The sequence below is a fragment of the Wyeomyia smithii genome, chromosome 1, assembly GCF_029784165.1.
Source record: "Wyeomyia smithii strain HCP4-BCI-WySm-NY-G18 chromosome 1, ASM2978416v1, whole genome shotgun sequence".
Classification (NCBI taxonomy): Eukaryota; Metazoa; Arthropoda; class Insecta; order Diptera; family Culicidae; genus Wyeomyia; species Wyeomyia smithii.
The window spans coordinates 110,789,894-110,805,995 of record NC_073694.1 but is presented as its reverse complement, the minus strand read 5'-3'; the positions used below and the strand labels follow the sequence as shown (position 1 = coordinate 110,805,995).

Genomic DNA, 16,102 nt, shown 5'->3' with positions numbered 1-16,102 from the left:
GTGTTGACCAGTGTATTCGGACTTTAATTTTAACCATTATGTGTTAAATTGTAAAAAAAAATATTGAAAATTTATTCTCTCAAAGATTGCACGACTTATTTAAAGAAAATAGGTGTCAAACGAACAGGTTGTTCCTCAAACTTACAATGAATCAAAACCCAAAGGCTGTTTAAAACTAGCTGCTTTGATCAAACTTCGTAATTAGGAGTCATTATGATAGAATAACTATTTATTTAGTACAAATATTACGTCAAATTTCAAATAATATGCTCCAATTATTCGTTCAAACACATTGGGTAATGTTTGTCTCTTTTAGATTGGTTTCCATGAACCGCAAGCTACTGTCTAGTAATTTCAAATGGCCTCTGAAGATGATTTCTGGCCAAGGGTATCATACCGCTTCCCCAAATCGTATTGGGTGATATTTGTCAGTTTAGGCTGTTGATCGGAAACTGTCGCCATCTTCACCATCAAAATACCCAGATCAGGCAGTTCGGAAATTTTGTGATGGATTTTATGATTTTATTATTATCAGGCAACCAGAAGTGGTCATCTGGATTAAAAATGGGGTTTGAGGTCGGATTCTGGCCACTGGTTTCAAGAACCCATATTGATTGGTATTTGCCCATTCATTGGATGCCCCTCAGAAACGATCAGTAATATTAACTGCGTTAAAGAGTTTCATTTTCACTGATAAGATCATTCAAATTAATGTATAAGGAACATAAACAATCTAAATATTTATACGCAGTATATGAGTACAAATCGATAATGTATGTTCATATGTGTGTGAATGTTATATTTTGAATGTTCGGTATAATTGTGCTGTTGGCTACCCAAAATTTGTTGTTTAGAATGAATAACAAATCCAGCAGAAATGATCAAGGTGTATTGGTGTAAATCTGTTTTAACCCTCTAATGCCCAATTTAACTTTCAGACAGATTTAAAAAAAAAACACTAAAAACCATTATAAACATTTTTTAAGTATTGATTGAAGATTTAGAGGTGTAACTGAAGACCGTCTAGAGGCAGCACTGGGCACTAGAGGGTTAACAAATAATAAGTTCGAATGAGAAAGGCTGGACTGTAATTTTGTCTGTTATGTATCGAAATGTAAATGTTGTGAAACTGTTATGTTCGATACTCTAAACAATTTATAATAACATTTTAACCATTTTTGATCGTTTTTCCTTCCGGATTCTGTTTTTTTTTCTTAAAAAATACTATCTATATCTTTACCGAAGACATAATAGAACACAAAATGTTTTTCAACTCATTATTTTTAAAATGTCATTTTGATTTTGCACAGATGTTCTTATGAGCTAAAGATATAATTTTGTGCTATTATTATTTTGACGTGGGCTTACGTATTTGTTTCCTATACTGGTATGCATTCTGTAAAATTGGAAATGAAACTGGCAAATGTTGCGTCGGATTTAAAACGATAATAAAAGCTTTATCACACGATGGATAACAATAACCAATATGTTGTTGGATAGATAAAATGTTGAACAATTTTGTAATACAATTTTTTAATTGTAAAGCGGTAAAAATAGTTTTTCTTGAACAATTTATAAACCTGGGGTGGCATTGCGAATTTCGTTTCGAGTAACTCAAACAAAAACTATATGATCGCTGGTGGGCGCTTTGTTTCGTTTTTTCGTATTTTTTTCGACATTGCGGGTTAGATAAGCCGAAGGACAAATGACAATGACAGCTCCTTTTGAGCTTAAAGCAAAACTGGTAGTATGTGACGTGCTCGAAAATAGCGAAAATCGTTCGAATCGAGCTGCACAATGCCACCCCTGCTGTTAGAGCGTAATAGAAACTGATGTCTTGAAAGAAAACATGCTGGTGAAAACAACAGTACCGTAGAGTTTATGTGGCTGTAATGGCTAATACGAGACAACTGTCCCTCAGGATACCAAAATCAAATCTAAGAAGAAGAAGAAGAGTTTATGTGGAGCAGAGCGTTGCTACGGTTATTAGTTAGCCACGGTTATTAGTTATTTTTATTCATTTTGTATCTTCGATATTCTCTAAATAATCCTGACCGACATAATATCAAACGATTAAGTTCCTAAAAATACTAATTTATAGAAGAGTCAGAGCCGGCGAGGGCTTGTGAATTTTTTGTCCATTTACTAAGATCTATTTTTTTTAATTTCAACATTGTTAGATATTGCCTTTCTCCTAGAAAGATATAGCAATCACTGAAAAATCCAAAGGTATAAAAGTGCTTCAAAGGGTCTTATCTCGTATATCAATCGACGCAGTTCGATGAGCTGAGCATTTTCTGTATGTGTGTGTATGTGTATGTGTGTGTATGTGTATGTGTGTGTATGTGTGTGTGTGTATGTTACGCTCTCCCAATCTCACTTGATTTTCTCAGCCGATTTCCATGGAATTCATTGCAAATGAAAGGTCTAGTTGTCCCATAAGAGCCTGTTGAATTTTATTGTAATCGGATTTTTAGTTTCGAGGTTATGTATCAAAATGTAAAAATCACAAAACTTTATTATCTCAGAAACTACACAACCGATTTGAACAAAATTAGTATCAAAACAACGGGCTTGCTTTTTGAACTATTTGTAAAACAATTTTATAATGATTGGACATGTAGTTCAAACGTTATGCAAAGAAACGTGTTTCAAACACTGTTTAAACTCACTCACTTTTCTCTGAGATGGCTGGACCAATTTTCACAAAATAAGTGTCATATGGAAGGTCTTGTTGCCCCATAAGACCCTATTGAATTTTATTGTTATTGGACTTTAACTTTGTCCGTTATGTATAATAATGGGAAATCGGGCTATGACAAGAAACATGTTTCTAAGACTGCTTGAACTCAACCACTTTTATCAGAGATGGATGGACCGGTTTTCACAGAATAGGTTGCAATAGAAAAGTCTAGTTGCCTGATAAGACCTTATTGAATTTTATTATAATCGGACTGTAATTTTGTCTGTTATGTATCGAAATGTAAATGTTATGAAACTGTTATGTTATGAAACTCCATCATTCCAGAAATTATATAACCGATTTGCAGAAAATAGGTATCAAATGAACGGACTGTCTACCAAACCCCTAAATAACGAATTTTATAATGATTGAACATGTAGTTCGAAAGTTATGAAAACAAACGTGTTCAGAAAGTTTTTTTTAAATTTACTCATTTTGCCAAAGATGGCATGACTGATTTTAACAATCTTTGTTTTAAATAAAAGGTTTAGTTGCTTTATTCGAACCCATTCCATTTGATTATAATACTGGTTGACAAAATCGAAAAAAATGCTGCTCTAAAGCTCACAATAGTTACCCTAGAAAGAAAAAAATCACAAAAATGGTTTTAAAGCTATAATTTTTCATTTTTTCTCAGTTTTACCTTCGGGGCCACATATGTGTTGACCAGTGTATTCGGACTTTAATTTTAACCATTATGTGTTAAATTGTAAAAAAAAATATTGAAAATTTATTCTCTCAAAGATTGCACGACTTATTTAAAGAAAATAGGTGTCAAACGAACAGGTTGTTCCTCAAACTTACAATGAATCAAAACCCAAAGGCTGTTTAAAACTAGCTGCTTTGATCAAACTTCGTAATTAGGAGTCATTATGATAGAATAACTATTTATTTAGTACAAATATTACGTCAAATTTCAAATAATATGCTCCAATTATTCGTTCAAACACATTGGGTAATGTTTGTCTCTTTTAGATTGGTTTCCATGAACCGCAAGCTACTGTCTAGTAATTTCAAATGGCCTCTGAAGATGATTTCTGGCCAAGGGTATCATACCGCTTCCCCAAATCGTATTGGGTGATATTTGTCAGTTTAGGCTGTTGATCGGAAACTGTCGCCATCTTCACCATCAAAATACCCAGATCAGGCAGTTCGGAAATTTTGTGATGGATTTTATGATTTTATTATTATCAGGCAACCAGAAGTGGTCATCTGGATTAAAAATGGGGTTTGAGGTCGGATTCTGGCCACTGGTTTCAAGAACCCATATTGATTGGTATTTGCCCATTCATTGGATGCCCCTCAGAAACGATCAGTAATATTAACTGCGTTAAAGAGTTTCATTTTCACTGATAAGATCATTCAAATTAATGTATAAGGAACATAAACAATCTAAATATTTATACGCAGTATATGAGTACAAATCGATAATGTATGTTCATATGTGTGTGAATGTTATATTTTGAATGTTCGGTATAATTGTGCTGTTGGCTACCCAAAATTTGTTGTTTAGAATGAATAACAAATCCAGCAGAAATGATCAAGGTGTATTGGTGTAAATCTGTTTTAACCCTCTAATGCCCAAGTTAACTTTCAGACAGATTTAAAAAAAAAAACACTAAAAATCATTATAAACATTTTTTAAGTATTGATTGAAGATTTAGAGGTGTAACTGAAGACCGTCTAGAGGCAGCACTGGGCACTAGAGGGTTAACAAATAATAAGTTCGAATGAGAAAGGCTGGGTCTCACCGCTGGGTGGATTGATTTGGGTTATTTCTTCGAAAACTACACACACATTGATTTCTTTTTAATGACAATTGAACAATAAAAAATTAAAAAATTGTCAAAAAATCATTTTTTAAATTTTTTTTCAGTGTAAACTTCTTGGTAAGGACAAAATTATCATCTACAACTTTGCCAAAAATGTCACACCGATCCAATCAACCGCTCTTAGCTTAGCTTAGCTTGACTGACTGCACATATCAATGGTTGCACTCCGTGATTGATCCGAATCAGTAAAATTGCACAGTGAATCAACTGAATGGGGCTGGGAGTCACCGAACATTCTCATTGTACAAGTTTTAGTGACTCAATACTTTAAGGGGGGACCCTACTCTGGAAAGTTGAAAAATAATGAATTTTCGTGATATTTTTTTCGGATGTTTAGAGAAAGGTGAGGTTTTCGGGCATTTCGGCTATGGATTAAGGTATATTTGAAGATGTATTTTGTGTACCGTGGGTGCAAATATAGTGAGTATTACGCTATTGGCAGTGTTTTTCTCGAAACCATGTTTTTTCAACTGGTGGTAAGTTTTTCTCAGCATCTACTGAACCGATTTTGCTGAATTTTTTTTTAACATGTAAAAATGGATTATCTAACTTGTTACGTAGCCGTTTTTTGATATCTGAGTTTTTCAATGTTTTATGATTTTTTAAATAGTGATTTTTCATGAAAATAACAATTTTTTTACTAAAATGGCCGCCATTTTGGCAATTTTTGGAATTTTCAAAAACGGCTACGTAACAAGATAGATAATATGTTTCTATATACTGAAAAAAAAATTCAGCCCGATCGGTCTACTAGAAGCTGAGAAAAACTTACCACCAGTTAGGTACTGATTTAGAGAGAGCATCCACGTTCCCAGCTGCCAACAGTATAATACTCACTATATTTACATTCACGACATGGAAAATACATCTTCAAATATACCTTAATCAATAGCCAAAATAGCCAAACACTTCATTCATGATTCAAATTCATGATTTTTCGACCTTCTAGAGTAGGGTCCCCCCTTAAAGGATCAATAACGACGCCGGCCACGTCCTTGCAATCAGGTAGGAAGAGGGTAGGTATGTTAGTGTGACCCTTGCTATTTGGAGACCGTGTTTACCTCTGCATCTCCACAAAGGTCACGGGAGGGAGGTTTTGTTAGTTGGGAAGGGTAAGTCGGATCAGGATTCACCTTGATAAGTGATGCGATCATACATTTACTCGTCGCTTTTGGAATATTACCGGTTTATTCTCCGTTCGGTCGGCTGATTAGAAATGCAAATTTGGTTTATTTATATTTGGTAGCGGTTTGCACTAGCAGACATTAGTAATGCTGTAGGGACCACGCGCGAGTGTGTGTGGTTTACTTCAATAGAGCACAGGGCTGCTCAACTTCCCGATTTTGAACCCATTCCAACCAGCGTACAAATGCTGTTTGGGCCACTCCCAGTGAGTGGAATATTTCAGTGCTCTGCTAAATGTTATGCTTTAAAATGTGGTTCTGATTTATACCGACGTACATCCGAAAGGCCGTTCGTACCACTCACAAATTTGTGGTATTTACTTGGGAGGAATGCGTCATATCATATTTTATTTTTGTTAATTTGTTTTTTTTTTCGACCGTACTCAACCGACAAACACTAAATCTGTTGTTGGGACTACACACAAGTTTGTGTAGATTGTCTAGTAATTATCAGAAGTGATTCTACCAGACCAACAACAGAAGATGCTGTTGGTGCCAGGCACACGTGTGCATGGTTCGTAGCAAAAATGCAGTGGGGTGTTTTTTTTTTTAATTTTTCACAAAGATTTTTTAAACGAAGTGGGTTTTTTTTTACCGTTAAAATTGTTAAGTGATTGAATATTGATCTGTCTGCTTTTGAATTTTCTCAGTACGTGGCGCTTGTTTACCCGTGACTATTTTTTAACAGAAAACATTTTACCTATTTCAGTATCCACTCGTATGCTGTTAACAAATACATATACACTAGCGCCACGAAGAGACAGAATTCCTTAACAAACAGATCATCATTCTATAGTACTCAATCACTTGGACAACTCTGCTGAAGACATGAATGTTCTATGTCCTAAGATTGGAGAGCTATAATGCATCCTTCATGCTCACACTAGACATGTACCACTTTTGCCTCAACGTTTTCTGGTTGTCATTATTTTTCCCATAGAACAGAAGTGGTACATGTTTTTCCATTGAAGATTGGGTAAGTTTCTCAACCAGAACTCGTTATACTTTCATGTACCTTCTTTTGAAACCTTTCCAGCAATGATTTAGTGCAGTTATGTTGGAAAAAAATGTTGAAAATAATTTACTATTAGAGTGTTTTCGTTTATAGCGTCTCCTGAAATATTTACCTCATGGCACATGCACCACTTTTGTTCTCAATGGCTCATATAACGAAACGAATCGAAATAATATTTGAATTGCGAGTGTATCCCGAAGTATATCATTTACATTCACAATCATTATCTTTTTATACCACGACAGCCGTCTCCAGTATAACGACGATATACACTGGCCTTGTCCTCATTGACGCGCAAGAGTAGTCCTATGAAATTCAAAAACATGGCAACATTTATGAATCCAAAGCCCAAATATTAGAAAAAAGTGCATTAACACTATTTACAACATAAAATTCCCTATTTATCCTCGAAACGCCAAAGTAATCATGATTGGTTTTATATTTTTGAACTTGTGCCATAACGATCCGGAATGCTGACCGACGATATTTCAACATAAATAAAAAAAAAATATTCCGTGTTTCAATAATTGTTCAAAAGCTAGACAAATCATAAATCAAGAGCATAAAACTAGGCAAAATGTACGTAACCGTCCAGTCGGAGCGCGAACGATAAGTTTCTAAATTATATTGTAATGCTTCTGATGCTTAAATGTTTATAAGTTGCCGTCAAAATGTTGCCTCTAGGGTGGTCGATATTACCGACTTTTCGAAAAACCGATATTTCGGTATTCATAAAAATAAAAACCGGTACAACCGGTAAAAAACCGGTATTTTCATTGTTTTCTGACTAATACTCGAGCGACTCGTTGTCTTTAAACCTACTTGTTCAACTACAAAATTCTGATAATCATAGATTGGGGAAATATTGACAACCATGTCCGCGGAAAAACGCAAGTCATTCTCTCTGTACTATTTGAAAATAAAACTGAAAAATAATTAAATATATACAGAAATTTGGATTTGAAATTTATTTTTTGCCTAGCGTTTCAGGTCGCATCTATGGACGTGTCGCTGCATAATTATGTTTTTGCATTTATTTATTTATTTATTTATTTCGTTATTCATATATGTAGACTGGTTACATTATTTTCTAAACTATACACAAACACAAAACAAATTAATTTTGTGTCCTCAGCCTCAAGGACTTGAAATACTGTTTCAGTTTATACCGGGACATTGTAAAGTCAATGGCTTCGCAGTGTTAATTATAAGAATTCATCACACTATTTATAGGTCGATTTTTTGGGTATTCCGTACGATGATGGTAAAGAGCAAATAAACTACGGTGTCGAAGTTGTCGAATGGGTGCATAAAAGTTCTATTTAGAAAGTAGTACTGCTGAGTCAACGTTCTGCGAAACGATATCGTTTACAAATGAAGCCATCGCGTACTCTCGCCGTTCTTTTAATGTCAATCAACATGCAACGTGCTTCATATGACGGAAGACGATGTGAAGTGCAACCTAACTTACGAAGAGCATATAGTAGTAATTGCTTTTGTACTGATTCTATTCTTTCTTCATGTATGCCAGGACAAGGAGACCACACAATGCTACAGTATTCCAGTATTGACCTCACATAGACAATATACAAAGTTTTGATAGTGTACGGGTCTTGAAAATTGTAGCAGAAGCGTTTGATAAACCTTAACATGTTGTTTGCCTTGTGTATGATAGTGTTATAGTGGTCGATGAAATTAAGTTTAGAATCTAAGATTATTCCTAAATCACTAACTTTATCACATTTTTTCACATTCTGATTCCCTAATGCAATGCAATACAATTTTGGACGTTGTTATTTTTCTGCTAAAGGGTATTACATTGCATTTTTTCACAATTAATTCAAGTAGGCTTTTCTTACACCAGATGTAAAATGTGTGGATTTCATTCTGAAATACATTGATGTCTTCTTGATTTTTTATTTCCAAAAACAGCTTCATGTCGTAGGCATATATTAAAACTTTGATATTTTTGAGGGTGAAGGAAATGTCGTTTACGTACAAAATCAAAAGAAGTGGTCCTGAGTGGGAGCCTTGGGGAACACCTGAAGTAACTCGAATGGGATTTGACTTTTTTCCATTAAATTTTATTATTTGTTGCCTGTTTGTTAAATATGATTCAAGCCACTTCAGGAGACCAGACTCAATTCCAATTTTTGCAGTTTAAAAAGTAGCATTGGTATGTCAATACGATCAAATGCTTTGCTAAAGTCTGTATAGAGAGCTTCAACATGGTTCCCATTATCCATTGCATTCAATCAGTAATCTACGAATTCAAGTAAATTTGTGGATGTAGTTTGAAGAAGCCGTGTTGTTTGTCTGTTATTCGATTTTTGACTTGAGCAAATATTTTTTCATTGACAATTGCCTCAAAGAATTTGGAATGCAAGAGATAATAGCGATTCCACGATAATTACGTATGTCAGATTTCCGCCCAGATTTGAAAACAGGCACCAAAAGTGAGCTGTTGCATATATTTGGGAAGACTCCAGTTTTCAACGACATATTGAACAGCCAGAACAAAGGAGATGTAAGTTCCTTCGAAAGATTTCTCATGAGTGCTGGAGGAATTTCGTCAGGTCCAGGTCCTTTGGAAGGGTCTAAATTTTTTAAACCCTGCAAAACATCCTGTACTTGAAGTTGGTTGACACCAACGTTTCTTGGATTTTCTGGTTAAAATGCAAAATAATAGCGGTCGCGATTTTCTTCGGAAAATGTGGTATAGATTTCCTGGAAAAATTTTGCAAAGAGAATGCAATTTTTCTCCGAGTTGTCACCAACATGTTCATCGAGTTGCATTATTGATGAAAAATTGTCTGATTTCAGTTTTGTTCTGACGTAATTGAAGAAGTTCTTTGGACAAGACTTAATTTCTAGCTCAGTTTTTTCATTGAATTCTTCAAATGCATTACTGATTGCAAAGTTCAGTTGGTCACATATTTCCAAGTAAATTGCTAGATTTTCACTGCTATTGTGTTTTTTGAAAATTTTGTGGGCTTTTTGTTTGCGTTTTTTTAAATTTTTCGTTTTTTCTTCAATGGAACCTCTTGAGAGATAATGTTGTACAGAATTTCGTAAAAGACGCTAACAGATGATTCGACATTTCCTTCATCTCTAAAAATTTTTTGCCAATTGACACTGCAAGGACTTCCTCATACTCGCAGTCGTTGGGTCTTTGATATTCATGTAAAAATAAAGAATATTCAATTGCTGTGTAAAACTTTTCGTTTTTCCACAGTGGGTTAAATGATGCTGCGTTCAAGAAGCAACGATCGGCGCTAGGAATTGGACCTTGCTGTGGTTAAGCGGGGGTGTTGAGATGGCAACCACTGCTCGGTTTGCCCCTTCTGATGTACGACACTGCGTAGAGTACAAACGTCACCTCTCTGATATTTTCTTTTCTTTTTCATTCGAAACGTGTACCTAAACTGGAATACAACGTGTTTTCTTTATCTATTAACCTAAATTAAAGATAGTTCGTTTTTCTTCTCCGGGCGATCCGAAATCTCATTAGGTTATCAGCCCAGGACGTTTTGATGCGTAAAATAGTACAGTTGTTGCGAAAATGGAAGAAGTGGAAAGTAATCGTTTTCTTGTTGCTTTATTCGATGGAACAAATTACGCCGCGTGGAAATTCCGTATATAGGTGCTTTTGGAAGAGCACGAGCTGTGGGGATGTGTCCAGTCGGAAATTGGTGATTTAGTCGAGCTTTTAGAGCCTGAAGGCGAAACTGTTCCACAGCGTCACGAGAGGAAAAAGAAGTGCGAACAACGGATTAAAAAGAAGCGAAAATGCAAGTCATTTCTGATTCCGCGCATTCACGACTCTCAGCTGGAATATGTCCAATAAAAAGCTACACCGAAGCAAGTATGGGATGCATTAAAACGCATTTTCGAAAGGAAGAGCATCGCCAGCCGGATGCATTTGTTGCAGAAATCGTTGAGCATGCGTTTCGAAAGCGGACAACTGCACGAACACTTTCTACGTTTCGATAAACTGCTGCGTGAATATCGTGGTACCGGTGCACAAAGGGAAGAGCTGAGTGCAGTATGTCATTTGTTGCTGACTCTTGGTCCGTCGTATTCTACAGTTGTCACCGCTATTGAGATGATGCCAGAGGAAAATTTGACAATGGAATTTGTCAAATGTCGATTGCTCTACGAAGAAACGAAACAAAAGTGTGTTGATCCAGAGAAGATTTCATCGAACAGTGAGACTGCCGCATTTTCCGGAGTGAAGCAACCGAAGAAAATCCGGTGTTCTCGGTGCAAGAAAGAAGGTCATAAATTGGCCAGCTGCCCAGAGAAAAAGAAACAATACGATCAAAAGGGATATCGTATCGGTAACTATCTTGGACACAAAATAACAGATCAAGGTATGCTACCTGATGATTCAAAATTTAGCGCGATGATAAAATATCCAATACCTACAAATGCGGATGAAGTAAGACGATTTGTAGCATTTTGCAACTACTACAGAAAATTCATCCCGAATTTTGCTATTATAGCACATCCGCTCAACCAACTTCTAAAAAAGAATGCAACTTTTGTTTGGACAGAGGGCTGTCAACAAGCATTTAACACTTTGAAAAATGTCCTAATTTCACCCATGTTACTACAATACCCCGATTTTACGAAAAAAATTATTTCAGTCACGGACGCCTCAGACATAGGCTGTGGCGCCGTTCTTTCACAACATACCGAACATGGAAGTTTACCAATTGTATTCGCAAGTAAAACATTTACACCCGGAGAAAAAAATAAACCGGTAATTTTGAAAGAATTAACGGCTATACATTGGGTCATTGATTACCTTAAGCCATATTTGTACGGAAGGAAATTTTCAGTTCGCACAGATCACAGACCTTTAGTCTATCTTTTCGGAATGAAAAATCCATCTTCCAAATTAACTAGAATAAGGCTTGATTTGGAGGAATACGATTTTACGGTAGAATATATACCAGGAAAGGAAAACGTCGGACCAGACGCTTTGTCGAGAATTTTGTCGCTTTGTCGAGAAATTTGTCGAGTTACGTCCAAAATGGCAGCTACAAGAAGACTTCAAAAGGAGCTGTCCGACATACGCGCATCTGGTCTCAAATCTTTTCGGGACATAGTGGTAGATGAGGGAAACCTTTTACTATGGTCTGGATTAATTGTCCCGGAAAATGCTCCGTATAACAAGGGAGCATTCCGAATCGAGATTACGTTTCCTGCGGAATACCCTTTTAAACCTCCAAAAATCTCGTTCAAAACAAAAATATATCATCCAAATATTGACGAGAAAGGTCAAGTGTGTCTGCCTATCATAAGCGCAGAAAATTGGAAACCGGCAACAAAGACTGATCAAGTCATTCAAGCTCTCATAGCACTGGTCAACGATCCAGAGCCGGAGCACCCCTTGAGAGCAGATTTAGCGGAAGAGTATTTGAAAGACCGTAAAAAATTTACAAAGAATGCGGAGGAGTATACCAGGAAGCATAGTGAGAAACGGCCGGAATAAGTGAAACGAGCATTCATCTGTCTTCTCAGCGCCCTGCAAAAATCCAAATCACAATTCACATGCAAATGTGTATACTTACTTAAATTCATCCTAGTATTTTTCCTTTTTATAAATTTCTAATTTAAATCAAAGCTGGAGTTAAAAATCCGACACGGAAAACACATCTAATTATAATAAAAACTAATAGTTCAAGCAATTTTCTTTTATTTGTTTAGCATAAAACAATGCTCTTATTCATAACACTTATTGTAGTTTTCCGAGTGCGCCGAATCATTTCAAAATCGTTCTTTAGCTTTGCCAGGTTAAGCAAGTTGTTGTTGAGCTTTGAACCGCTTTTCCCTTCCATAGAACTCGAATTCATATATCATATATGCAACCTGCTTTAACAAAGTAAAATAACTAAAAAGCAACCTACATTATAAGAACTAATGTAACAACATTAAAATCGCATTGGAATGAAGAGAAAGAAAGTGTGTAATGCATTTAATTTAGATCTAAACAATATGTACTATGTAACACGTCTGTGAAAGCAAACTGCGTTCTAACTATAATTAGACAAAGAAGAATATGTTCAATAAAAACGAATTAACAAATAGTAACATCTTCTGATGAGCTAAAACGAACAAATATTTTCAAGGTGAATACAAGGTCCATGACCCGAATGATTGACGAAAATAATACGGAACAAACTTATGTACCAAGAGAGACTGATCACCTCTCAACATACATAACTAACAATCCGTCGGAAATGCGATGCGTCTCCGGGCCACGACGCGATAGAATCACCTTTTACGATGGCAGAATTTTCAGTTGCCCTCCTGTCCTGTAACAATAACGCGCCTGGGTTAGATAGAATCAAATTCAACTTGTTGAAGAATCTACCCGGCAATGCCAAGAGGTGCTTGTTGAACTTGTTCAATAAGTTCCTGGAGCAAAACATTGTACCGCAGGATTGGAGGCAAGTGAAGGTGATCGCCATCCAAAAACCAGGGAAACCAGCTTCTGATCACAACTCTTATAGGCCGATTGCAATGCTATCCTGTATCCGGAAATTGATGAAAAAAATGATACTCCGTCGTTGAGACCATTGGGTCGAATCAAATGGTCTACTATCAAATACTCAATTTGGCTTCCGCCGTGCCAAAGGGACGAATGATTGTCTTGCGTTGCTTTCAACAGATATTCAGCTGGCGTATGCTCGCAAAGAACAAATGGCGTCTGCGTTCTTGGACATTAAGGGGGCTTTTGATTCCGTTTCTATTGACATTCTTTCGGGTAAACTTCATCGACAAGGATTTTCTCCAATTTTGAACAATTTTTTGCACAATTTGTTGTCCGAAAAGCACATGCATTTTACGCACGGCGATTTGGCAACTTTTCGCATAAGCTACATGGGTCTTCCCCAGGGCTCATGCCCCCTTCTTTACAACTTTTATGTAAATGACATCGACGAATGTCTGGCAAATTCATGCACGATAAGACAACTTGCAGACGACAGTGTAATCTCTGTTACAGGAGCCAAAGCTGCCGATTTGCAAGGACCATTGCAAGATACTTTGGACAATTTGTCTGCTTGCGCTTTACAGCTAGGTATCGAATTCTCTCCGGAGAAGACTGAGATAGTAGTTTTTTCTAGGAAGCATGAACCTGCTCAGCTTCAAACACAATTAATGGGTAAAACGATTTCTCAGGTTTTGGTACACAAATATCTTGGTGTCTGGTTCGACTCTAAAGGCACCTGGGGTTGTCACGTTAGGTATCTGATGAAAAAATGTCAACAAAGAGTGAATTTTCTTCGTACAATAACCGGACAATGGTGGGGAGCCCACCCAGGAGACCTTATAAGGCTTTACCAAACAACGATACTGTCTGTTATTGAGTACGGGTGTTTCTGCTTCCGCTCCGCATTAAACACACATTTGATCGAACTGGAGCGAATACAATATCGTTGTTTGCGTATCGCCTTGGGTTGCATGCAGTCGACCCATACGATGAGTTTGGAGATCTTAGCTGGAGTACTACCATTGAAAAACCGCTTCTGGAGCCTGTCTTCTTGTATTCTAATCAAATGTGAGGTCTTGAGCCGTCCCGTGATTGAAAATTTTGAAAGGTTAATCGAACTTAATTCTCAAACCCGTTTTATGACATTGTATTTCAATCACATGTCCCAAAATATTAACCCTTCTTCGAATATTCCAAATCGTGTCGACTTATCAAATACTTCTGATTCTACTGTGTTTTTCGATACATCCATGATAGAAGAAACTCGTGGAATCCCGGATCATTTACGCGTGCAGCAGATCCCCAAAAATTTTTCCAATAAATATCGAAACATCAACTGCGACAATATGTTCTACACTGACGGATCACTTCTTGATGGGTCCACTGGCTTCGGTATCTTCAATAACAATTTAACCGTCTCCCATAAGCTCGATAATCCTGCTTCTGTTTACGTCGCAGAATTAGCTGCAATTCAGTACACCCTAGGGATTATCGAAAAAATGCCCACGGACCATTATTTCATCTTTACGGACAGTCTCAGTTCCATTGAGGCTCTCCGATCGATGAAAGATGTTAAGCACTCTCCGTATTTCCTGGGGAAAATACGGGAACATCTGAGTGCTTTATCCGAAAAATCTACTCAGATTACCTTAGCGTGGGTCCCTTCTCACTGCTCGATACCGGGTAATGAGAAAGCGGACTCTTTGGCTAAGGTGGGCGCAACAAACGGTGATATTTATGTAAGACCAATTGCCTTTAATGAATTTTTCGCATTTGTACGTCAGAATACGATCATCAGTTGGCAAAATTCTTGGACCAAGGGGGAACTGGGAAGGTGGTTACATTCCATAATCCCCAAGGTATCGACGAACCCGTGGTTCAAGGGGTTGGATGTAGGTCGAGATTTCATTTGCGTGATGTCCCGGCTTATGTCCAATCACTATAGATTTGACGCGCATCTCCGTCGTGTTGGGCTCGGGGAGAGTGGTATCTGTGCCTGTGGTGAAGGTTATCACGACATAGAGCACGTTGTTTGGTCATGCCCTGTACACCGTGACGCCAGGTCTAGATTAATAGCTTCCCTGCAGGCCGAAGGTAGGCAGAAGGCTGTTCCTGTTCGTGATGTCTTGGCGAGCCGTGACCTATCCTACATGTCCCTTATATACGTTTTCCTGAAATCCTTCCACGCCCCAGTTTAGTCCTATCCCCTTCCGCCTACATCCAACCAAACGACAAGAACACGTTAAGACCCCGGATCCGGAAACAGCAATCAGACCGGCACGATACTCTCAAGGCCCGATGGAAACAACCCAATATGCCAGTCCGTAATATCTTGGCCCAGCAGCGGAACAAATTTAATATGCTGCTTACCTATGGCAATGAAAACCATCAAACAGCAAACCTGTGCTTTTAATGCAAAATATTCTAGCTTTAAGTTAGATTTAGTTTCAGCTCGTAGTCGGCAGCGAGGATAAAAAATTTGCTTTTAGTTATTAAGATACTTTAGAAAGTAAGCTACCAGATATAATTGGCGCCGTTAAACATTGAATTGTATTTGTGCCGTGTCAAATAAACTATAGATGAAGAAAAAAAAAATCCGTCGGAAAAAAAAAGAATTTATTTAAATTAGAAACGAAAATAATCAAAGATGAAATAATATTTACATTGAAAATAAATAACAAAATAGTAGCACAAGTGCTCCAAAATATGAATGGAAGTCAGTCACTCGGCTCTGCTCTTCTAGAATCAGAACAAATTGCAAAAGGGTACAACCAAAATAATATAGCGCTGTCGACAAACGACGAAATATTCAAAAATATATCAATT

At 37.0% G+C, this 16,102-nt stretch overlaps 2 protein-coding genes across 2 annotated transcripts in view; both read left to right on the top strand.

The window, feature by feature from the left end:
- The window catches only part of LOC129718972 (probable serine/threonine-protein kinase dyrk1), a 148,373-nt gene that overhangs the window by 59,778 nt on the left and 72,493 nt on the right, over positions 1 to 16,102 (top strand). The gene's annotated exons all lie outside the window — the stretch shown is intronic.
- On the top strand, positions 11,803 to 12,859 carry LOC129718975 (ubiquitin-conjugating enzyme E2 L3-like). The gene has a single exon (XM_055670261.1). The coding sequence runs from the start codon at positions 11,813 to 11,815 to the stop codon at positions 12,272 to 12,274; it is 462 nt and encodes a 153-aa protein (XP_055526236.1). The 5' UTR covers positions 11,803 to 11,812; the 3' UTR covers positions 12,275 to 12,859.